The sequence below is a fragment of the Manis javanica genome, chromosome 11 (assembly GCF_040802235.1).
Source record: "Manis javanica isolate MJ-LG chromosome 11, MJ_LKY, whole genome shotgun sequence".
Classification (NCBI taxonomy): domain Eukaryota; kingdom Metazoa; phylum Chordata; class Mammalia; order Pholidota; family Manidae; genus Manis; species Manis javanica.
This window is the reverse complement of record NC_133166.1, coordinates 114,186,030-114,209,382: the sequence shown is the minus strand read 5'-3', so window position 1 is coordinate 114,209,382 and position 23,353 is coordinate 114,186,030. Positions and strand designations below refer to the sequence as shown.

General features: G+C 58.2%; 1 protein-coding gene across 2 annotated transcripts; it reads left to right on the top strand.

Moving 5' to 3' along the window:
• The first annotated feature begins 4,409 nt into the window (after positions 1–4,409).
• ANO9 (anoctamin 9) lies at positions 4,410–23,249 on the top strand. Of its 2 annotated transcripts, XM_073217456.1 has the most exons (24): positions 4,410–4,489; positions 10,201–10,275; positions 10,380–10,505; positions 10,681–10,826; positions 12,028–12,074; positions 12,193–12,251; positions 12,328–12,401; positions 12,741–12,875; positions 13,095–13,191; positions 13,367–13,427; positions 13,557–13,639; positions 13,739–13,843; positions 13,935–14,096; positions 14,175–14,211; positions 14,444–14,555; positions 20,263–20,320; positions 20,420–20,517; positions 20,652–20,791; positions 20,890–21,042; positions 21,695–21,842; positions 22,246–22,347; positions 22,419–22,512; positions 22,643–22,755; positions 22,847–23,249. In XM_073217456.1, the coding sequence occupies exons 1-24, from the start codon at positions 4,484–4,486 to the stop codon at positions 22,872–22,874; spliced, it is 2,259 nt and encodes a 752-aa protein (XP_073073557.1). In that variant the 5' UTR covers positions 4,410–4,483; the 3' UTR covers positions 22,875–23,249. The 2 variants fall into 2 exon arrangements, with proteins under 2 accessions (XP_073073557.1, XP_073073558.1); XM_073217457.1 differs by lacking the exons at positions 4,410–4,489; positions 10,201–10,275; positions 10,380–10,505 and having other exon boundaries at positions 10,687–11,916; positions 12,681–12,875; positions 20,246–20,320; positions 20,431–20,517.
• Positions 23,250–23,353: the final 104 nt, after the last annotated feature.

Below are 23,353 nucleotides of genomic sequence, written 5' to 3'. Positions count from 1 at the left end.
CAGGTGGTCAAGGGCGCAAAGGGCTCATTGGAACCATTCACACAAACCACATGCTCAGTTTTCAGCATCCTTTCGGCCCTCGGAGGCCTGGGTTACATCTCCTTGCATTGCATCCCACCCACACACTGCAAGCATCCTTCAGAGAGGAGAGTTCCGTTTTCTGCAAGGTTATACGAAGGGCCTGCAGGCCTGAGCTCTCTCATGCACTCGCTGTGTGACCCTGGACAAAGCACTTTACCTCTCTGTGCCTTAGTTCCATTATCTGCAAAATGGGGGTTGGCCTAGTATCTCCCTCATGGTGTCTTTGTTTATTTAGACATTAAATTAAGACATAAAATTAAGACATTAAAAGACCTAGCAGGTTCCTGGCAGATAGGAAGGGCTTAAAAAATGGTAGATGCCATATGATGAACAATTCCATGTCCAAATGACCATCTAAGAAGGTGGAAGTAGTGAGAAATGTGTGTCTCAAAGTATAAGCCGAGGTAGTGGGGGCTATACCTGGTCAGGGTCTAGTGGGTAGAAGAGTTTTCCATCAAGAAGCAAAGCCTTTGTGTCTAGGGGGAGAGAGCCTGGCTTGGAAATCCTCCCTGGCTGGGCAATCTATTGTTTTATCCTTTGTCACCAATGAACCCTGCCGACTGTCACCAATTATCTTGCCAATGGGTTTCAGCCCCGGGCAAGTTCACTATGGTTCAATGTGACCAAAGAAATGACAGTAGAGTGTTCTTGGGGTGAAAGGGTTATACCCAACTTTATTTCCACGGTGGCAGGTCAATCGCTAATATCCATCACTCAGCGTGAGTCTGCAGGAAGCAAGCCGGTCTCTGCCTCTGGGCCTCTCTGCCCGCAGTCATCCCGCACAGCCGTCCTCTGGGCCTCTGTCCTCAGCGCTGCCACCACGCCAGTTCTCTGATCTGCTCTCCTGCAGCCTTGCAGCCGTGCCACCGTATCGCCCAGAGCCCTAGGCAGTGCTCTTTATGTAGAGTCAGTAGCAACGTATTGCTCACACGTGTGTAGTGAGCAAGCCAGCCAGGGCTAGGTGAGGATCCTGGCCACAGGAACGTTCATTTTGTCCACACACGGAAGCTGCTGTCCCTCCAGAGCAGACTGCACAGACCTGGGTCAAAGCTCACGTGGGTGAGGCTTGGCCTACACCCCAAGGTCTCCTTAGGCCTGTGGGAATTCATGGTGGTAAGTAGGGGAAATATTGGCAAAAATGCTTTCTAAAAATATCCTTGCAGGGAAGGGACAGGAAGTTGTGAATTTGTAAAGAACAATGACTGCTCTTCCCACTGGTGTGGCAAATCTGTAAAGGTGAGTAGATCACAAAAAACACCCTTGCACATGCACACCTGCTACCTGGAGTTTTCTCAGGGTTGATGAAAGAATTGGAAACAGCAGGGCTGCCAACTCAGCCACGAACAGCTCTAAGCTCCTTAAGACAGAAAACAGGAACTGGTGGAAATTTAAGGCCACAGAAGGTGTTGGGGGTGCAGCAGGGAGATAAAAGTGTCCCTGGGGTGAGGGGCCTGGGTCCCCACGCAATGCTACCCTGGTGTGACAAGCAAGGACCGGCTTCTGGCAGGCTCGAGGAGCAGAGGCCCATTGTAGGACAGTGGTCAACCCTGCAGGGGCCTGAGGCCAGGGAGGTCTGCCTCCCCAAACAGGTGCTGTCAGCCAGGGTGACTGGGGGTGCCCAGGACCAGCCCAGAGAGAACTCAGCAGGCCCCAAGCCCCAGTGACCTGGCTGTGCTTCCTCTGAGAAGCATCCTCAGCAAGACATCAGAGCGTCTTTGGGCCACATCCAGGCCACTGGGGTTGGGAAGTCAGATCCCGGGTGGGGACGAGCCGTGCTCACTCGTGCCTGTGCGATTCGCCTGGGGCACGCCTAGTGGCTTTGTCCTCCTGACCTGCTCCACGAGGTGGCCCCCAGCCCACAGTTCAAAGAGGCCTGAGGCACCCTGGGGACAGTGGGAAGTGAGGGGCCTGCCACCTGCGGCACCTTGGCCCTCAGAGGGAAGAGGACAGGGGACAGGGTTCTCTGGGGCTTGAGGAAGAAGGAAAGGGGAGCAGGGTCCAGGGTCCACAGGGGAAGAGCAGGAGGCCCACACGGGCCTCAGCTGAAGTTCTCTGCCCGAGACAGGGCAGGGTCGGCTGTGCGGCAGCGGGGCGGCCCCCCTGCCTGCATATTCTTCACAAGATGCGCTCATGACTCATGCAGAGAGCAAGGCTGAGTCTGGGGAAAATGAAATTCATAATGAAAGACTTTAGCATGATGATAATGTAAATCTAATAATAAACTTTGTAGCAGTAATGTGTGTTGTAGAAAGTTCAAAGAAAGCAAATATAGGAAGAAAACAAGAACTCCACTATGCACAGCTCAAATCACTAAGCGAATATAAATATCAAATATTTAATGTGCTCTTCCAGTATTTTAATGCATTTTAAATTAGTTGAGATTTGTAAAAGTGCATATTTGCAATCCTTGTTTTCACTTCAATTGTAACACGAGCATCTTCCTGCGTTGTCATAAACTCTTCGAAAGGGTCGTTTTTAAGAGCAGCCCAATCAGCATGAGTATTCCGTGGCTGCCCATGCTGTCCCCAGTGCTGAACATCTAGGTGGTTTACAGTTTTTGCCTCAAAAACCACATTTAAACATATTTGCATTCTTTTGGATTTTTTTTCTTAGGATAGTTTCCAAAGAGTAAATTAATGGACCAAAGTATGACCAGTTTGCAGGCTTTTGGTTCTCATTGCTCACCTTTGTTCTGAAAGGGCTGTACGGGGCTTCTCTTCAGGTGGGACCAGGCAGAATCTGCCCTCACTGCCCATCGCCCACCGAGGGTCGGGAAATGACTCCAGTGCCCCCACCCCCCGCCACAACCGCCCGCGTTAGAGGCGCTGCCTTTGCTCCGGGGGCCACAGGTGCAGCTCTTGAGCAGCAAGGGCCCCATGTAACTCAGGTTCCCTAGCACCCGGGGAAGGTGGGAGCGAGAAGCAGTGTTTCTGTGGGAATAACCTAGGGACTGTGAGTAAAGACACTGAAAAAGAGAGCGGCTGGGTAGACACGGGAGATGACCCATCAATCCCCGACGGCTAGCGGCCCAACACCGTGAAGATGTGAGCGCAGAGCATCCTGAGACGGGGGCGTGACGGAGAGTCCAGCAGCTCAGTGGGCATGTGGACCTTGAGTTCCAGTCGCTGAAGCCCAGAAGCCCTTGCGGAGTCCGGTTCCTGAGCACTAACAGCGCCGAGGCCCTCCGGCCGGAGCAGGCTGCTGAGTGCCCCCGGGACCTGCCGACCTTCGTCCTCAGGAGGGCAGCCGGACTTCCCGGGCTCCCTGCAGCGAGGTGTGGCCGGCGGCCATCCCTGTGAAGGGCGGGGCGCGCCTCCCTCCCTCTCCTCTTCCTGCCTCGAAGGCGGCTGGGATGCCTGGTGCTTGAGTAGCCATTCTGAGCCGTGTGGTGAGCCTATGTGCTCAAGACGGCAGAGCAAAAAGTGCCGCTCCTCCTGGACCGGCGGCCTCCCGAGAAACAGACAGACTTAATGAAGCCACTACAGTTTGTGGCGGTTTTCTGTCCCTCCACCTTGGCGGTGTTTGTCCACATTTGCTCCATCAGAGTTGCACAGGGTCTGTGCTGCCAGACGCCCCCCCCCTCCCGCCTCTGCCACCTCACAGGTCGGCCCTGGTCCTGTCCCAGCCTGCCGTGGGGCCCCCAAGCAGAAGTGTGGGTGGGGCCATGCTATCCCTGGAGAGCCTGGGGTGGCCCGTTTCAACTCCGGATCAACCCAGGCGTGCATGGGCTGCGTAGTGCTGCCCCCCGACACTAGGGGAGCTCCTAACCCCCGTGACGTCGGGGCGCCTCCCTGCCGGCCACGCCCCCACACGCAGCTCAGCGTCTCCGTGTGCCTTGCCCAGCTGAGCTCCTGCCCCGAGTCCCAGCTTCACCCCAACCTCCTCCGGGGGCAGTTACTGTCTCCCAAAGGACAGGCCCGCCATGGGGGCCTGGAGCCGTCTGCGGCTGACCCACAGGAAGCGGTGAAGCCGCCCCTCGGTCCTGCAGCCCAGGGCCAGCCCCCCGCCCTAAGGACCCCGAGGCTGCCCTCCCCACCGGGCCCACAAAGCCTAGGCTCAGGCCGGGAGAAGGCTGGGTTCTTGGGCATCTACCCCACCCTCGGCCCTCCCGCCGCGGTTTCTCCTCTAAGGGGATCGGCCTCGGGGGCTGATGAGGGTGGGGTCCTGGGGTCAGCAAGGAGGACTGAGGCAGCCCCCCCCCCCCCAATGAACGGGAAGCGTCCCCGCCGGTGGGGGCGACGGCCTCCGGAGGCGGGAGGGGTCCCCGGAAGGCGCCAGGGAAGGGCAGGGGCGTGGCGGGAGCAGGTGGCAGGGGTGGGGAGGGAGCGGCGAGCCCCACGCGGAAGTCAGGGCGGGCGCACACCGGGCCGCCAGCCGCTGCCGACTCCGCGGGGCCGCGGCCATGCAGGTGAGTCGCCCGCGCTGCCCCGGCTGCGCACCGACCCCGGCCCCCGCCGCCTCCCGCCCCGGCCACGCCGCGCACCTGCAAGGCGCCGGTGGGGGCCCCTGCATCGCACAAGGCTGAGGAGAGGGTGGCCACAGCCAGACAGAACCCAGGTCACTGGTGTCAAGGCAGGACAGGGGAGGGCAGCTGTCCTCCTGCCCAGCCAGAGACTGTGGTTCCAGGCCGGGCTGTTAGTGAGCGTGTGGGACCCAGGTGGGGAGGGCGTGTCCACCCTCGCGCGCGCCCTGAGTCTAGGCAGGTCCCCAGACCTTGCTCTGCCCTGCAAACGGGGAGGGGAATGTGGCTTACCAGGTAGGGACGCCCAGGGTGGCCCATTGTGTCCTCTGCCTCCTGGGGGTTCTGCCCCAGACAGAGGCACAAGCCACCCGGGGGTTGCTTGATGCTGATTCTTGGGTACGGGGGCAGAGCAGGAGGCTGTGAGGGTCCTGGGAGGGGGGCAGGAAAACCCCTGAGAAGACACCCTTTCTCTCCTCCACCAGGGAAAGGGTCACTTGCCCAGGGCAGTGCCTGGCTGGCCTGGGTGTAGAGCAAAACCTGCCTTCCGCTCCGCCTCCTCATGGCCTCCCAGGTGTGGGCCAAGCAGGGGGCCTCTGTCTTTGCCTCAGCCCAGGCCTCCCTGGCCCTTCTGGAGCCAGCTCTGGCACCCCAGCTGCTCAGGCCAGGTGCCACTGCACTGGCTCCTTATACCATGCTGGCCCAGGCTGGGGTGCAGGAGAGACTTGGGGCTGGCTAGGGGTGGGTGGGGAGGCAGCACTTGGGGTGGCTGAGCCAAGAGTCAGCGCTTTGAAAAGAACAGACACAGGCCACCAGGAGGAGTTGGCGGCCCCAGCCCCCAGCTAGATTGAGCACGCACTGCCCCTGCTCAGACACCTGTCCGTTGTCCCCAGCTGAGGTTCAAGCTCTGAGCAGCCCACCACCATCTAGCCTCTGCCAATGTCCCAGCCGTGCCCTTTGTACTTCTGCACAGCTGAGGTGCTGAGGACTGAGACCCTGGAAGATACTAAGTCCTTGGAGGTGCTGAGTTGTGAGAATTGCTTGCTGACCCTCAGGGCCTGTCCATACGTTTCCCTCTTCCAGGAATACTGCCCACACTTTTCACCTCCTGCCAGCCTCTGCCCTACAAGGCCATGCTCCATAGACGTCCACCCCTCTGGGCCATAGCATCTGCCCCTCCAGGCCTCTCGGCCCCGGCATCCACCCCTCTGGGCCCCTCCAGGCCCGTGTCTGCTCATCCAGGTCCCCGTGTCCTCCGCTCGAGGCCCTAGTGTCTGCCTATCTGTTCCGGTATCTACCCCTCCAGGCCCTTCCAGGCCCTGGTGTCCAGCCCTCTGGGCTCTGGTGTCTGTCCCTCCGGGTGCCAGTGTTCCCTGCTCCGGGCCCCTGCGTCTGCTTCTCTGGGCCCCTCCAGGCCCCGGTGTCCCCACCTCAGGGCCCCGGCATCCGCCCCTCCGGGCCCTGGTGTCCACTCACACCATGCAGTGGCTGCGAGGGCTGCACACAGAACAGGTGGCACATCAGTGAGTGTTGGGATGGATGGATGGATGGACACAAAAGCATGCACTGACCGAGGCCAGATGAGCAGCTGAAGGGATGGAGAAAAGAGGGCAGTGGGAGGAGAGAGGGGTGGCTGGCTGGCTTAGAAGCTGAGGAAGCACAGCTAGGTGGGGGATTGGCACAGGGAGAGTGGTCATGGGCATCCAGGCTGGATGACAAGGGTCGGCTTCTCTGTATTTGTGCACTTCTGTGGTGATGGGGGGATCCCCTCACTGCACTGTGTTCATGGGGCCCCACCACAAAGGCCTGGGGGTTGTGCCATGGCCCTCAGGGCAAGGTGGGCCATGGATAGTGAGGGGAAGCCCACACTTGTTCCACGTGCAGCTGGTGGTGCCCCGCGTCGCCCACTGGGTGAAGCCTGCTCAGGAGCTGGGTGGCGGTCACTTCGGCCCAGCCGCCTCCCTGATGCTGGAGAGTGGGGTGGGAAGGGATAGACAGCGTCCACGGAACTCCCAGCTCTGCTTCTTCAAGTTCCTGGGGGGAGGTTGCATCTCCCAGGAGCTGCAACACCTCCAGAAGTTTCTTTGTTCCTACCTTGCCACCCCCATTCCCGTGCAGGGACCTGCTAGGGGGTCTGCACTTGCTGAGATCGCCAAGGCTGGGTGTGTCGAGACAGCCCCTGTCCCTGCCCTGGGGGCCTGGGAGCCTGATGGGCACATGCCTCCTGGAGGTGGGGCCTGATGGGTGGGACGCAGAGGGTGCCAAGCATCTTGCTTCAGGTGCACCAAGCAGTCTGCCTAGCTGGAGGTGGGAATGATTTCAGGTGAGCCGAGCCTCCACTCCTGAAGGCCTCTCACAGTGGAGGATCGGTGGGCAGATTGCCAGCCTGATCATGGAGGCTAGGGCTGGGGCCACAGCCCAGAGAAGGGCCTGGAATGCAGCAGGTGGCCCCAAGTATGGGGATGGTGAACCCAGAGTGTATAGGAAGCAATTCCAGGAGCCTAGTCCCTGTCTGGCTGTGGGGTGAGGGGTGGCTAGACCAGGGCTGCGTGGGGGACTCTGACCTGGCTGCTCACTGAGGGGTAACCAGGTGGTGACCAGGGCAGCCTCAGGTGCGTGTGTAGCTTTGCCCTGGGGCAGTCTCCCTCTCCAGTGGCCTGAATCGGCGGTGAGGCTTGGTGCCCTTCGGACACCTGGGGGCATCATTCCCCCATCGGTCCAGACCACACAAACCAGCCCCCAGGGAAGGCCAGTCAGCTTTTTCCCCCGAGGCCGTGGGGACTGCGCCGAGCTGGGTGATGCCTCCGGTGGGGTGAGCGCTTGTCTATGCCAGGTTGCGCAGCCTCCTTTCGGGGGCAGGGGGCCAGACTCCCCGTGCCGACATTTGTGGTCCCCCTTGGACCGCCCTCTCACTCCCTCCTTCTGCTTGTCCCGATGCCCGGCCAGTCCAGCTTCTCTCTCCACTGTCCCTCCTGGGGTCCCGCCCCCCCTGCTGGTCCTGCCCACCCTTCATTCTCAGGCCCACCTGATGTGAGGGGTTCTCGCCTCCCAGCCTCTGCTGGAGGTGCTCAGTCCCAGCCTGGGGGGAGATGGCGAGATGGAGAGGGCCCTCCCCCGGGGTCTGAAGTCAGGCATGTAAATGGTCCTGCCAAACGGAGGGTCAGGGACACAAGTCCCGCCATCCTGTCTGGTCCAGCTGAGACTTTACTCGCTTCCCTGGGACAGAGGCGCCTCAGCCCAGGCTGGGCCTCCAAACCTGTCTGTGAACCACAGGTTTCTCCTCTGGCCCAAGGCAAGGGAGAAGTTCCAGGTGCTACAAGGCACACATGAGCACAGGTATCTGTGGGCTATTGTGGGAGGGCCCACGATCCTGCAGGCTTCGGGGCGTTGAGGGGTTGTCCACGTGAGCCCCCTCTCCGTGCGAGTGTGGCATCTCGGGTCTGAGGGCCTGTCTTCCTCACGTTGGGTTCGGTGCATTTCCTGCCTTCCGTGGTAGAACAGAGGGATAAAGACGCCGAGCCAGGCCCGTCCTGGAGCCAGTAGGTCCTGGTGCCTGGGCCAAGGGTGGGGTCGGGGGGTGGAAGGGGGAGGTGGGCGCACAGTAGGTTTGCAGGTTTAGTGAAACAAAAGAAAAACCAGACACCCAGTTAAATTGAATTTCACATTTTATGTATATGTGTATATATATATACACACACACACACATATATATATATATATATATACTTTTTTTTATGTAGAATTTTTTTAGTCACTCCGGCTAGGGGTTTATCAATTTTATCAATCTTTTTAAAGAACCAATTATTAGTTTCATTGATTTTTTTTCCTATTGTTCTTTATTTTATTTTTTATTAAGGTATCATTGATATACACTCTTATGAAGGTTTCACATGAAAAACAATGTGGTTGCTACATTCACCCTTATTATCAAGTCTCCCCCACATACCCCAATGCAGTCACTGTCCATCAGTGTAGTAAGATGCCACAGAGTCACTATTTGCCTTCTCTGTGCTACACTGTCTTCCCCATGATCCCCCACACACCATGTGTGCCAGTCATAATACCCTTCAATCCCCTTCTCCCTCCTTCCCCACCTGCCCTCCCTCCCCACCTGCCCTCCCTCCCCCTTCCTTTTGGTAACCACTAGTCCCTTCTTAAAAGTAATTTTAAGTATAAGTATGTCCCATGCAGTAATTGGGATATACTTACACTAAACACTGTCTGTTTATCTGAAATTCAAAGGTGACTGGGCAGCGTGTATCTTACCTGGCAGCCCTCCAGGGCAGTCTGGTGAGGCTTCCTGGAGGAGGCAGGTCTTGAGCTCAGCAGGAATGTGGTTGGAGAAGGGATGAGATAGCAGGTGGGGGATCAGCAGGGTCAAAGGCCAGGTGGTGGGCAGGACAGAGAGGACAGGTCACGGAAGTAGGGTGTGATGCAGTGAAAGACAACCCTGGGCCACATTGGGCCAGCTGGGTGGGGGGCGGGGGCAAGGCCATGGCAAGGGTCCAGGGCCAGTGTAGGGGGTGGGGGGTGTGGTGTGGTGGGAGGTGGCAGGGCTTGCCAGCCTGGTCAGTGTGAGATGGGGGCTCCCATGGACAGAACCCCCAGACTCCCCCTCTGACACCATACCCATACCCCTGGGACACTATGGAACCCCTGCACCTCCCCAGGGAGCTGCCAGCTGTGGGTTGGGGTCCTTGTCACCTGTGCACACTGTGTGCTCAGCCACGCTGAGGCATCACCCAAAGCCCCGTGGGCAGACGCTGGGATTGCTGGAGGCTGTAAGAGGCGGTAGTCTTGCTGTGTTGGGTGCCAAAGCCGGGGGCCCTCTCTGCATCTTGGCCCCTGGGCTCTCCCCGACCTGCTCTGTCTGCTCTTGTCCCCCACCCACCAAGGGCCTGGACCCTCTGTGGAAGAGGCCCTGGGTCACTTTATGGGAGTCTCAGCACCTGCTGTACCTTTGCTCACAGAGAGGAAATGAGGCCCAAGCCTCCCCCGACCCAGCCAGTTCTGCCCCCTGCCTGTGCAGCTTTAGCACATATATGAGTATTCCTGCAGAGGGGCATGTACTCCCCCAACACCAGCACCTGTTGCCTGGCAAGGCCTCACCAGCTTGCCCACCTGTGTCCTCCCCTGTTCCTGGGTCCGTGTGGGGCTCCCGCTGCCATGTGAGGTCCCTGTGTTCCCCTTGTCTTTGGCCATCTGACCCCTTGAGTCTGCCCAGGCTCTGGAGAAAGTATGTTTTTTCTCATGCTGAGACGGGACTATAGGTTTCAGGGAGGGGGCCACATACTATCATGTCACATCCTGCCGGGGGTCCTGACTTCTAAATGACACTGCTGTGACTTTACCTTCATTACCTGGCCCGTGCATCTAATAGGTTCTCTGTAAAATGACTCCTTTTCCCTTTCCACACATTCTTCCTCAGTCGCTAAGTCCCGCACACACTCAACTAGGGAGGATGAAGCCCACGTCTTGGAGGGAGGAGGCTAGAATGTGTGACATTCATTAATGCTGCCACTGTCACTAAAGGGGAGACTCGGAGGCTGTCGTGCCCCTTCCACAGCTTTATGTTTTGACCCCCCTGATGCTGGAGCTTCTGGCCCAGGAGGTGCTCTTCTGCAGGAACAAGCCCCCTCTGTCTGCCTCCCCAACCCCAGGACGAAGAGAGCCTCCAGATCTGGGAGGGGCCCGAAGGGGACAGCTTCCCGATGATGGAGATGAACGCTCGTGAGGTGCGTCTCCATTTGGACGCTGCCGTGCTTGGTCTCCCCACTGCCCCATGCCCTGCGCCTGTCCCTCCCAGCCCGGTCCCAGCCCCACACCCTTTTTCCTCCAGACTGAGGCCTCTGAGCAATGGGACTATGTCCTTGTGGCCGGTTCTCGTGCCCAGAGAGACCCCAGATGGGCCCGCCGGCAGCAGCAATTCCTGGAGGAGCTCGAGGGAAAGGGCTTCCATTACAAGGTGGGCTGGTGAGGACCCGGCATGGGCACCGGTCAGCAGTGGGGGCAGGGGTCACGGGGCCGGTGGGTCCTGGGAGGGGTCTGGAGAGGTGGCCTGTGGCCTTGCCTGAGGTGGAAGGGACAGGCCATCCCTGTAGACAGAGGGGTGAGGGTCCCAAGCTGTCCCCTGCTCCCAGGTGATAGAGGACCAGGAGAAGGTCTTCTTTGGGATCCAAGCTGACAGCAGGGTCTTCGCCCTGTATCACACACTCCTTACGGAGCCTGAGGGTCCTGTCCCCAGGGTGGAGCCAGCCAGGCCCATCCCCATCCTGGCCACCACCAGGTGAGAGGCTGGCTGAGAGTCAGGGCCAGGGGGCCACGCCCACCCCCGTGCCTGGCCCAGGTGAGCAGTGAGGGAGGCTCCAAGGTGTGGTTTCAGGGCAGAGGTCCAGGGGGAGGGCTTTGTTCCTCAGTGTCCATGTCTGTGATGGGGGTTCAAGAGTCCTCCCCCCTTAGAGTGTTCTGGGGATCACACGTGACTGTGTTCCTGGCCTTAAAGGGTGGGCATGGTCTGGAGAGGCCAGGAGGACTCTCCCTGCCATCTCTCTGGGCTCTGAGGTCGTCTCCCACACACCTGGAGTGTGGGTCCCAAGCTCTCCTCTAGACCTAATGCCCCTCCTGGACACCTGTCCCTCCCAGGCACTCACCTCCTGTCTCTCCACCCACTGATCAGCAGCTCTCTACGCTGGCCCCCCATCCTCCATGCTGGCCCCCCATCCTCCACGCTGGCCCCTGTCCTCCCCGAGTCCCTCCTCACTCACTTGTCCCTCCAGCCCAGCTGGTGCCTGGTTAGTGGGAGACCAGCAAAGAAGCTCCTGGCATCTGGATAGGAGGCGATGGAGGGCCCTCCTGGGATGCAGGAGGCCTGGCTCATCTCCAGAGGCACATGGGGAAGAGGGATGGGTCGAGACACCTTGGTGGGGCCGCGGGGAGCAGGCGGGGGGGTCCTCACCTCTGGGACATTTGGGAGGCCCTGTCTCATAGGGGGTGATGCAGAAGGGTGTGGCTCCGCAGTCAGATGCGCTGCTGTGTCACGTCCTGGTAGCACTGGGCAAGTCACTCCGTCTCTCTGAGCCTCAGTCTCCACATAGGCAAATGGCTGCCAGGGGTATAATAGAGGGTCCCTGAGTACAAAGGTGTAGGGTATGCTCTGGACATATGGGGGCTCCAGGTTGGAGGTGTGGCTGCAGGTGCGGGGTTGGGCCAGTGTCTGGCAGGGAATGGTGTGCAGGACTGAGGGTCAGGGTCCTGGGAGGAGTGGGGCCACCCCTGAGAAGCCCGTCGTGGAGCCACAGGACAGCTGGACCACGGGAGGACCGAAGGAGGTGGGGGGATGGGCTCCTGATGAGTCCTGGATTCTCCAGTCAGGGCAGGTAGGCCTGGGGCTCCGCCTGGCAGGGCAGGAGGGGAGGGTCCTGGGACTTGGCCAGACAGGCGATATCCACTGAGGGTGGGGCCATCCTGAACCAGCTCTTGTGTTCCAGAATCCGAATCGTCAACTTTGTACTGAACAGCAAGATGGCAAATGGTGGTAAGGGCCAGAGGGGCAGGTGTCCTTTCTCAGCCCACCAGGGGGCTGCTGGCGTTGGGGAGCAGTTGGGTCCTCCCACCCCTCACTCCCTGTGACCCCGGAATCCCTGTGACTGCAGACACACTAGAGGACTTGGTCAGGGAGGGGGTCTTTGAGACCAGATTCGCTCTGCACAAGGTGAGGCTGGGCTGGCTGGGAGGCGCCTGAGGGTGGGGCCCGGGGCAGCAAGCGCACTGTCTGCACCTGTGGCCAGGGGCCCGAGGCACTGGTGAAGACGTGGGCCCAGTGGAGAAGCATGGTCCACAAGCAGCCGATTGATGCTATCAGGTACTGCCCCAACACCCCCCAGAAACTCCTGTGCCTCCATGTACAGCCCAGTGCCCTCCAGACACCCCATGCCCCCCAGACACCCCAGTGTACATGTATAGAGCCCTGTGCCCCCAGTAAATACCCCTGCACCTCATATACAGTCCAGTACCCCGCAGACACCCCAGTGCCCTGTAGACACCACTGTTCCCTCCTGTGGCCCCCCCCACAGACACCCATTTAGACCCACTGATGCTGTCCATAGACACTCCTTGCCCCCACGTGGCATGTCCCATCTAGGCACTGGCCTGTGACGGTCGCCCTACTGGGGGCGGCCCTGATGGGAAGCTGTGCCGGCAGGGACTACTTTGGTGAGAAGGCGGCCCTGTACTTCGCCTGGCTGGGCTGGTACACCTACATGCTGGTGCCTGCTGCCGCCATGGGCCTCATTGTCTTCCTGAGTGGCTTCGCCCTGTTCGAGGCAAGCCAGATCAGGTGGGGGCCGGGGCTGGTAGCCTGGGTGTGGAAGGGCTGGGATGGGGTGAGGGATGGCGTGGAGGGGTGGGGAGGGGTGGAGGACCAGATGACATGGGGGGTCAGAGCGGGGGATGGTAGTTGGGGGGCTGGGGGCGGGGTGAAGGATGGCGAGGATGGCGTGGGGGCCAGGGAGGGGCTGTGGCTGTCCCAGCACCCGCCCGGTCCCCGCACCCTCAGCAAGGAGATCTGTGAGGCCCACCACATCCTTCTGTGCCCTCGTGGTGACAACAGCCGCAGGTACCAGCGGCTCTCGGACACCTGCACTTTTGCCAAGGTTTGCTGCCTCTGGGGGTCCACTCCAGGCCCTGCACACCCTGTGGGAGGGCTGGCTTGCCTGTCCTTCTGGAGAAGGGGGAGCTGAACTCAGCCCCTGCAGAGCTGGGCTCACCCTTCCCCCCGAGCACGAAGTGGGCAGAAGGCTGCCCAGCCCTGCATGCCCCTCTCCCCAGCTCACCCACCTCTTTGACAACGAGGGCACTGTGCTGTTTGCCATATTCATGGCTCTGTGGGGTGAGTCACTGCAGGCCCCTGGTGGGGCCAGCCTGAGCTCCAGGGCCAGTCCTGCCCCCAGTGCCCTTTGCTGCTGCCCCCAGCCCACCCAGGGACGCACCATTACATGTCTCTTCCTCTCGGCTGCAGCCACGGTGTTCCTGGAGATCTGGAAGCGGCAGCGAGCTTGTGTGGTCCTGCACTGGGACCTGTATGGGTGGGATGAGGACCAGGTGAGGTGGGTGGTGATCCAGGCGGGGCTGTGTTCCCGGTGGCCGATTGGCCCCACACCTGGGTCTGCTGTGCCTGAGGCCTGGTGCCCGTGTCCACAGGAGGAGATGGCACTTGAGCTCATTAACTGCCCCAACTACCAGCTGCGGCCACACCAGCACTCCTACCTGAGAAGCACCATCATCCTCATCCTGTCTCTGTTCATGGTACTCCTGGGGGACGCATGGTGAGGCTGAAGGCCTGGGCCGCGGACGGCCCCCCTGAGGCACTGCCTGCCTCGGCTGCCCCCTCCCCCAGGTCTGCCTCATGGTCGGCATGGCCCACGTCCTGGTGGTCTACCGCGTCCTGGCTGCTGCCCTCCTCAACGCAGCCGTGCCCTTTCTGGGGAGGCAGGTGACCACGGCTGTGGCCGTGACTGGGGCGCTGGTCCACTATGTGACTGTCGTCATCATGACCAAGGTGGGCAGGTGGGGGTGGGGAAAGGCGGGGGCTCTCCACTGAGGCCCAAAATGAATCTGCTGGTCTCCCCTCCTGCAGATCAACAAGTGTGTGGCCCTGAGGCTTTGTGACTTTGGTGAGAGGAGGGTCCCCAGCCCCTCTCTGCCTTCCAGGGGACCCTTGGAAGGATTCGGGGTCGGGGTCTTGAAGCCCTGGGAGGGGAGGGACGGGGCCCTTCCAGCTGTCTCTGCTGCCTCTCCCTGGAGACAGGTGAGGGTGGCATGTGTTCCTGAGTTGCCAGGATGGGGACAGGCTGAGCGTGGAACTGTCCTTGGGTTGGGCAAGGAAGGGCCCTCTTCTTATTCTAGAGAAGCCCAGGACCTTCTCGGAGCGAGAGAGCAAGTTCACCATCAAGTTCTTCACACTGCAGTTCTTCGCCCACTTCTCCTCCCTCATCTACATCGCCTTCATCCTGGGCAGGTGAGGCCCTGCCACCCACCTCCTCTCAACACCCCCAAGAAAGAAAGGAAAATACCTGCTCTAATTTTTAAAAAACTTCATGCTCAGAACAGGTGAAACCCCATGGGTGACAGCTGTGACCGCTTGGCGGGTCCTCCCAGACTTTTTACACGATTAAGTACACACACATACCCCTGTGGACACCAAAGGTTTGTCCTGTATATAATTATCTGCTTTTCACACTGAAAACACGCTGCGGGCGTCTTCGAGTCTGCGTGGGTGGTGAGGCCTCGCCTTCAAGCCATGCTATGAACATTCTTTTGTGGGATGTGCTGAATTGATTTAACCACCTCAGCTGGTGGACGTTTGGGTTGTTTCCAGGTTTGAGCTTTGTAAATAAAGCCGCCAGGAGCATTTATTTACAAGTAAAGCACACACGAGTGCACACACACGCACACGTCCCCCTTGCCTGTATAGTGAAATGAACCTTTTGTTTCAATCGATACACATTTTTTTGGTCTTTTCTGAAGAAAATAGTTGCCCCATTTGTTCTATGTTTGCTTACATTTTGCAAGGTACGTATATTTTGCCAATTAACTCCAAACTCCATAGCAGAACTGAAAAAACCAGCTCCTCCCAAGACATCAGATAGGCCCTCCACCTGGTCCGGCCTTGGTGATGCCTCCACGCCAGTCCCCTCCCCTGGGGGCTGTGCGCAGCCCTTTCGTCAGAGAGCCCTCAACCCTGCCAAGTGGGGCTCCGGGTTTCCAGGGGCTTCCACGGGGAATCCAATGTGCCTGGTTCCTCTTTATCGGGGCCCTGTTGGGCGCTGGGGGGAGATGCTAGTAAGCCACCTGGCTTCGGGAGGATCCCCTCACCTCTGTGGCCCTGACGGCACATGCTCTGTCCTACCAGACTGTCTCTGCAGGGTGTCCTCCTGTGCCTCTCTGGTTCCTGCTCGGCTGGTGCGGACGGCCCCCACCCTGACACAGTGGGCCTGCACAGCCCCTACTAGAATCCTCTTGCCATGTCCAGCTTCGGCCCTCCCCCTCCCCACTCTGCCCAGTACCGCCTACCCACTCTGGGGGCTGCTTTCTCCTCTCTCCTGAACTCTGAATGTCAGAATGCTTCAGTATCTGTTCTGGTGATTTCAGGCGCATCCGGAGCACTGTGTAGACAGGCCAGTGCGGCTAGCTCCTGAGTGCAGCCCACACCCCTTCCTGGAGCCCAGACTCGCAGATCCAGGGGCCTCCTCATTTCCGCTCGATGCTGCAAGCGGCCTGACCTTACTGTGTCCCCTGCCACGTGGCGTCCCAACCTCCAGGTGGTCAGCCCAGAACCCTGGCCCCGAGACCCCTCTTCCCCCCAGGCCCCCTGTGCCTGCTGCCATTTTGCTCCCAGGCCTTGCTGGCCAGGACACTCGGGGCCCTCGTTCACTCACAGAGTCCCTCTCAAGAGAAGGGAGATGGGTGTGGGGGCTTGTCCTGAGCGCGTTCTCAGCAGCTGCAGCAGGTCTGCCATGTGCAGCCAGTGTCGGTCAAACAGGGAGAAGTTGCCAGGCGCCCACTGTGTGTGGGCCTTAGGTCCTTCAGTCCTGAGTGGTCTTCCTACATCTTGTGTTGAACACACTCCTGCCCGGTTCCATCTGCTACTGTTTGGCAGTTGGACCTCTGAATGGGCCATCTAATTTTCTTTGCTTTTTTTCTCCTATTTTTGTCCCGGCTTCTGAGAGTTTTTTTCAAATCTGTTTTCCAAACCTTCAATTGTGTGTTTTACCTGCTCACATTCTTAATTTCAGGGCCCCTTTCTGCTGTTTGCAGGTTCTTTGCAGCCTCCTCTCCATACCACCTGGACACCATGGTTTTTCTTGTCTGAGGAGGTGCCTCTGTTCCTTCCAAGTTTCTGTTACCGTCTTTCTTTGCTTGGCCTCTGATTTTGATGTTAGAGATTTTGCTTAGGTGTCCTTAGTTCATGGCCACCTGCTCCTGAGAAAGACATATGACTTTGCAGAGACTGGCTTTGCTCTGGGCCACGTCTCTCTTGTCCTTGTTCTCAGTTGGTCCCTGGAGGAAAATTCCTGGAGGCAGAAGGATGCTTGTCAGCATGGGCTCCTCGTGTCCACTGGCCCAACGCTGCAATCTGAGTCTTTGGTTGTTCAACACCCTAGACATGAGCCTCTGTATTCCTAGGGCAGGTACGGGTTGGGTCGGGGGCCCAGGAGTGCCCAGCAGGTGCCCCCAGTCTGACAGAGGCACCCAAGTCCTGGGGTGTCCCAGGGCTCCCAGGCAGGGCTGGGCCACACGCCCATGTGCACTCTGCAGGTTCAGGGCCCACTTGATGTCACCGGCGGGCTGCGGGCCTCCCCAGCTCCCGGCAAGGAGGTGCCTGGTGGATGGTCTAACTGGAAGTTAGGGGAGCACATTTATACTTGGCGAGGACTGCTTAAGCCTCCCCCGGAACTGTGCGTGCTGCCCACAGTGCACGACCACGCATCCCATCTTGGGCTGGTAGGCAAGAGCTTCCCATTTTGAAAGGTGCCTTTTAAAAAAATGAGTAGTGAGAGTCCAGCGTGTTCCCAGGTATATATCAGTCCTTGTGTTTCTTTTCCTACAAATTATTCATGTCATCTGAGCATCTGTGTTATTTATTGCAGCATCAAGGTCAAATGAATTCTCTTATTTGACCACCAGTTTGTTAAAACCACATCATATTTTACTTTGCTTCACATTTGGCTATTTCTTTATTGTACAGCTCTGTATTTTTCCTATGGTTTCTGATTGCCTTTTTTCCCTCACATGACTTTCCCTAGCCTCTCGCTGCCCTGTCTAATGCATGGAGCCCCTTTCTGCCCACAGACCTTCCCTGGGAGCCCTCCACTCTCCTGCCCATGCTGGGCGGGCTGCTCTCTCAGATCCTGTGCAGCCATTGCCCTGCGACTTGCACGGGCTGCTCTCCTGGGCTGGTGCCCCCATTTCCTGAATCCTAAGCTGCCTTCTCTTTTTTAGTCTGTTTTCGTTTACCCAGGAAGTACACCTGAGACGTAAGCTTTCTGGATTCGTGTATACCTACTACTGTTATTTCTGTATCATATGCTTGACACGGTGGTACCGAACCTACCTGCAAAACCACTACCCCAGAACTTGAACGGCACCTGCTGTGCTGTCCTTGCCCACGCGAAGAGGCTGAGAAGTGGGTGGAAAATCTGACTTCTGTTGCTTCCCCACTGACCTGGTTTTTCCCCTCCAGAGGTTTTAGGACTTTTCTCTTTGCAGTGTGGACAATATAGGGGTGGGTCTTCATGCCCACCCTGGGCAATGGTTGGATCCTTCCGGTTGAAAAACCCGTGTCCTGCATAGACTCCCTACATTTTCTTTTTAATTTTTTTTTTAGGTTAAAAAATTTTTTCTCTCTGCTCTTTATGGAGCGTCTGGTCCTGGGCTTGTCCCCTGCATTTTTACCCTCTTATCTCACATATGCCATCTCTGTCTTTATATCGACATCTGGGGAGATCTCCCTCATTTTCCCTTTTTGACTATTGGTTTTTTTTTTAGGTCTCACGGAGCCTTCATGTCCCAGAGTTCTCCCTGGTTCTCTGGCTCCGGGTAGTGTCTTTCTCATGCCCTCCTCGAGATGCTGTTGCTATTTTCCCCTGAAGTTCCCATCTGTTCCCCAATTACCTCTTGTTTCCTAGAGGGTCCGTTTTTCTGACTCCTTGTCATAGTCCTTCCCTTTGTTCAGCTCCTCCTCCCCGTGGCAGGTATTTGCGCCACCCATTTGTCTTGACGATGGTTTCCTTGTCAAGCTGGTTTCCTTGGCGGACAGGCCAGGTCTTCACAGTGAAGACTCACGTCTGTGGCACACACCAGCTGTGACCCACACGCAGCCCTGTGGCAGAGGGATGGTCTTATCCTTGTTTACAGATGAGACGGCTGGGGAAACAATCTCAGGGTCACACCGTCAGCAGGGGCTGGAGCAGACAGAAGCCAGAGTCTGGTTCCAGATTCTCGCTCCTCGTGTGCGTGGTCCCCTGGTGCGGGACATCTCTGGGAAAAGGGAGAGCAAACTTTATCCAGATGCTCATGTTCCTCTGGAGGCAAGGTGTCTTTAGTTCGTGAGGTTTGTCATATCTTCCTCTTTGGTTAATTTTTCATGCAAGGCTCTAAAAGGCCTCCCTGTCCTCAAGATTAAAAGCGTGTTCAGCTGTGGTTTCATCTAGATGTTTATGGTTGCAGCATATTAAACAGTCTTAAGGCATTTGTTTTGCAGCAAGGTACAGAGGAGGGAACCCTGTTGTACTGTTTTCCAAATAACCACCAGTTGTCCCAAGCTGTTTGCTGATGTCACCACCACCGTCCTTTCCTATTGCAAACTCCGCCACCCTCTTTACGTTCTGGTCTTCCTGTGTGTCCAGTACCTCTCTGTTGGTCCCCACATTACACTACACTTGGGGCCACCGTTCGTGACCCTTTTTGCTTTTCCTTTTTTACGGTTATTTATATGTTTATTCTTCTAGGTGAACTTCAGAATCTCTCTGTCCAACTACATCAAAGTTCTGTGGGATTTAGCTTAAGACTGCAGTAAACTTACACATTATTTTAGGGAGAATCGAACTGGATTCTGTATTAATTTTCTATTGCCACTGTAACCAACTTAGTGGCTATAAACAACACAAATTCATTACCTTACAGTTCTGTGGGTCACAAGTCCAAAGGGGTCTCAATGGTGTCTGCAGGCTGTGTTCCATCTGGGGGCTGGAGTGGGGTGGGGAATCTGTTCTCACTCTTTTCAGCTGCTGTAGGCACCCTAATTCCCTGGCTCCTGGCCCTGTCTTCCATCTTTAATGCCAGCAGTGTCTGGCTGAGTCCTACTCTGTCTCCTTTCTGTTAGCCCCTTCCCCACTGAGGGGCATCTGTGATCACACTGGGCGCGCCTGGAAAATCCACGAGACTCTACGTTTCAAGGACAGCTGATTAGCAACCCTAACACCCTCTGCCTTGTAAGACACATTCACAGGCTCCAGGGACTGCGATGTGGACACCCCTGGGGGCCTTCGTTCTGTCTGCCACAAAAATACAATCCTGAGTTTTTCTATGGAAGAATAAGTTTTCTCTGTCCGTGTCCTTTCTTAAATGTTCTTCAGTAGTCTTGTAGTTTTCTTTCTAGGGGTCCTCAAATTTCTTAGACCGTTACCTGTTATTTTGTAATTGTCACCAGTCTCTGACTGATGCTTAGTGGCACACAGGAGCTCCAGTTGAGCTTGATATCCACTCCAAAGGGTTAGTTTATTTAGGTTTTCCAGATATATCATTATATTTCCAAAAACAGTCATTTTTCCCTTTGCAAATTTATACTATTCCAGACCAGTAGTAGTGGTCATGACTATAATAGGTGTGCTTCTGGGATTTCACCAGAGTCTGAGCTGGAGCCTGGTTTAATAAAATTTGTATTTCCTGTCAGACAATGCAAAGCAGGTGATTTTTAAACACAAGGTAATGCCATGTGCAGTTTCCATTGGGAGAAACTGAGGCTATTCCTAAAGGGCCTTGTCTGGAATGTGTGTCTGAGGCTGGGCGTGCAAGCGGGTGTGCGGAGGGGCTGTGTCTAAGCACAGGTGTGCATCCAGCAGAGCCTGTGCTCACCTGAGGTCGAGTCTCTCTCCTTCCTTCCACTGCCCCTTGCCATCCACTCCCCTTCTGTCCTGCCCACCCCAGCCTCCCTTTCCTTCTAGGATCAACGGTCACCCTGGGAATTTGGTGCTCCTGGCAGGGCAGTGGAAGCTGGAGGAGGTCAGTCTGTCCTGCATGCAGTGTCGCTGAGCTGCCCTCCCTGCCGCCAGGGCTGCCCTCCCCCTCCCCATGCCTGATGTGCATCTCTGACCCCCACAGTGCCATCTCAGTGGCTGCATGATGGACCTGTTCCTGCAGATGGCCATTATCATGGGTCTGAAACAAACGCTCAGCAACTGCATGGAGTACCTGGGCCCGTGAGGACCACCCCCTTCCCAGGAGTTTCCTGCAGCCCCACCTGAGCCCCCAGTTCCCTCCCATGCTCCCCGTTTCCCAGAGCCAGCAGTTCTGAGGGGCCCTCAGCCCCCAGCACCCCTCCCTGTCGCCCCAGGTGGCTGGCCCACAAGTGTCGCTTGATGAGGGTCAAGCGGGGCTGCAGGTCCCGGGACCCAGAGCTGAGGGACTGGGAGCGCAACTACTGCCTGAACCCAGTCAACACCTTCAGCCTGTTCGATGAGTTCATGGAGATGAGTACGTGGAAGGGCCTGGGGCACGGGGCACGATGTGTCATGGGGTGGGGGGCAGGTGGGGGGCCAGGGGGCAGGAGGAATTGACGGCCCGCCCCCCAGTGATTCAGTACAGCTTCACCACGGTCTTCGTGGCTGCCTTCCCGCTGGCCCCGCTCCTCGCGCTCTTCAGCAACCTCGTGGAGATCCGGCTGGACGCCATCAAGATGGTCCGGCTGAGGCAGCGCTTGGTGCCCCGCAAGGCAAAGGACATCGGTCAGGGCCCGACAGGGCGGGGTGCCTGGGGGCAGGGGGCCCTGGGGACCCCCAGGCCGATCCCCGTCTGAGAAGCAAGCACTCGGAGCCCCCGGCCCGCCCTCGGTCCCGCCTAGCACGGGAGTTGGCCCTAGGGGCTCAGGCCCCAGAAGGGGTTGCCGTGCACTTTGCAGGCCAGGGAGGCCCAGGTAGGACAGCTGGACTCTGAGAGCAAAGAGCCACGAGAAGGAGGAGTCCAGCAGATGGCCTGTCACCCAGACTGGCCTGAGAGGGACAGGGGTCGGAAGGACAGGGCCGGGTGGTGGATGAGGGCAGAGGAGGTGAAGCGTGAGGGAGGGTCCAACCGGGACCCAGTTAAGGGACTCTTCCCTGGGCTGTGGGCCCACAAGGGGGAGCAGGCTTGGGGTCAGCTTAGGGGTTCAGGAAGGTGGGGGGCGGAGGAGACCTGGCCCCTCCCTGTCTACCTCACAAAGGAGGGGGTACAGGAGAGCAGAGGCTGCTATCCGCCAGCCCTGTCCCCAGCCTTCCTCACCAGTAAGCTGGGCCCTGCGGCCTGACCTGCCTTGGATGACCGGCGGGTGGAGGTGGGGCGGGCGGTACCAGTGGATCAGAGCCTAAGGGACCAGATGGCCTCCCCCCTGCTGTGGCCCAGGGACCTGGCTGCAGGTGCTGGAGACCATCGGCGTGCTGGCGGTCATTGCCAATGGGATGGTCATCGCCTTCACATCTGAGTTCATCCCCCGAGTGGTGTACAAGTACCACTATGGCCCATGCCGACAGGGGGCCCACCCTGCAGTCGAGTAAGGGGGTGATGCCAGTCAGCCCCTGGGTGTCCCTCAAGCTGTCCAGAGACCCATCCACAGCGCAGCACCATCACATTGCTGGTGCCTGTCATGAGTCTGGGCCTAGGTGGCCCTGCCCTCCAGTGCTTACCTGCAGAACCTAGGGCTGGCACCCAGGAGTGCTGAGACCCCCAGTGAGGATTAAGGTCCCAGAACCAGCTGTTTTCTGAGCAGGCACTACAGGAATGCCAAATTCACGGCAGACCCTTCAGGGCCTGCTCTGCCCAAGAGGGCAGAGTTGTGTCCTTACCCAGCTCTGCAGGGAAGTGAGGGAAGGGGTCTGTGATGTGCCCCCACCAGATGTGGGTCAGTTCCAGGAGTCAGGGGCCACCCTGCAGCCTGCACCTCTCCCCTCCCTCAGCTGCCTCACGGGCTACGTCAACCACAGTCTGTCTGTGTTCTACACCAAGGACTTCCAGGACCCTGTCCGCATAGAGGGCTCGGAGAATGTGACTGAGTGCAGGTTTGGACCCCCATGGCCTCTGGGAGCCCTCTGGACTCCTGTCCCCTGACCTCGGTACTTCCCTGCCCCAGGTACCGGGACTACCGCAGCGCTCAGGACTACAACCTCTCGGGGCAGTTCTGGGTCCTCCTGGCTGTCCGCCTGGCCTTCCTTATCCTCTTTGAGGTGGGCCAGAACTGGGGGAGGGGTTTCGGGGTGGGGGCAGCTCCCTCCAGTCCTCCTCCTTGGCCCCCGAGCCCCCATCAGCCTGCTTCGGCCTCCACACTCAGCCCCTGCCCCCCGCCTCTGCCCACAGCACGTAGCCTTGTGCATCAAGCTCATCGCTGCCTGGTTTGTGCCTGACGTCCCTCAGGCAGTGAAGAACAAGGTTCTGGAGGAGAAATACCAGAGGCTCAGGGAGAAGCTGTGGTACGGGGGTGGAGCTGGGCGGGGTGGTGCTGGCACCAGGCCTGGGGTGGGCCTGGCCGCTGATCCCCACCCATCCCACTCCTGCCTCCAGCTCCCGCCCCAAGAGCACAGACGTGTAGAGGACCCAGAGCTGGTCAAGAGGGGCTGGAGCCCAGGAGCAGAGACGCAGAGCCACTGCCACCAGCTCCCACCCCAGCCATGGCTGCACATGTGTGTGGCAGTGGGGGTGGGCTGTAAGAAGGCCCCGTGCATATGGGCCCCAGCAGGCCCCTGGTTTGGGATGTCCTGAGTGGCACCTATGTCTGTTAGAGCTCAGGCTTGGCACAGCCTAACCTGAACTGAGTGATCCCTACCACCCACAGCACTGGGGAGGGGGCTTCTCATGCAGTCGCAAAGCAGGCCTGGGCCCTACCCCCATCCCACCTGACCCCACCTTTCTGGCTTTCCTCAGCCAGCAGAACTTTCTAAAATAAAACTAAACCTTTCTGTGTTAATTTCTGGACCTGTGGCTGTGTCTACCCTCAGGGCTAGATGGAAACAGGCCTGGAACGTGGTTGCCTCCTGGCTTTCTTCTGACTTTCCATGGGCTTTCAAGTGA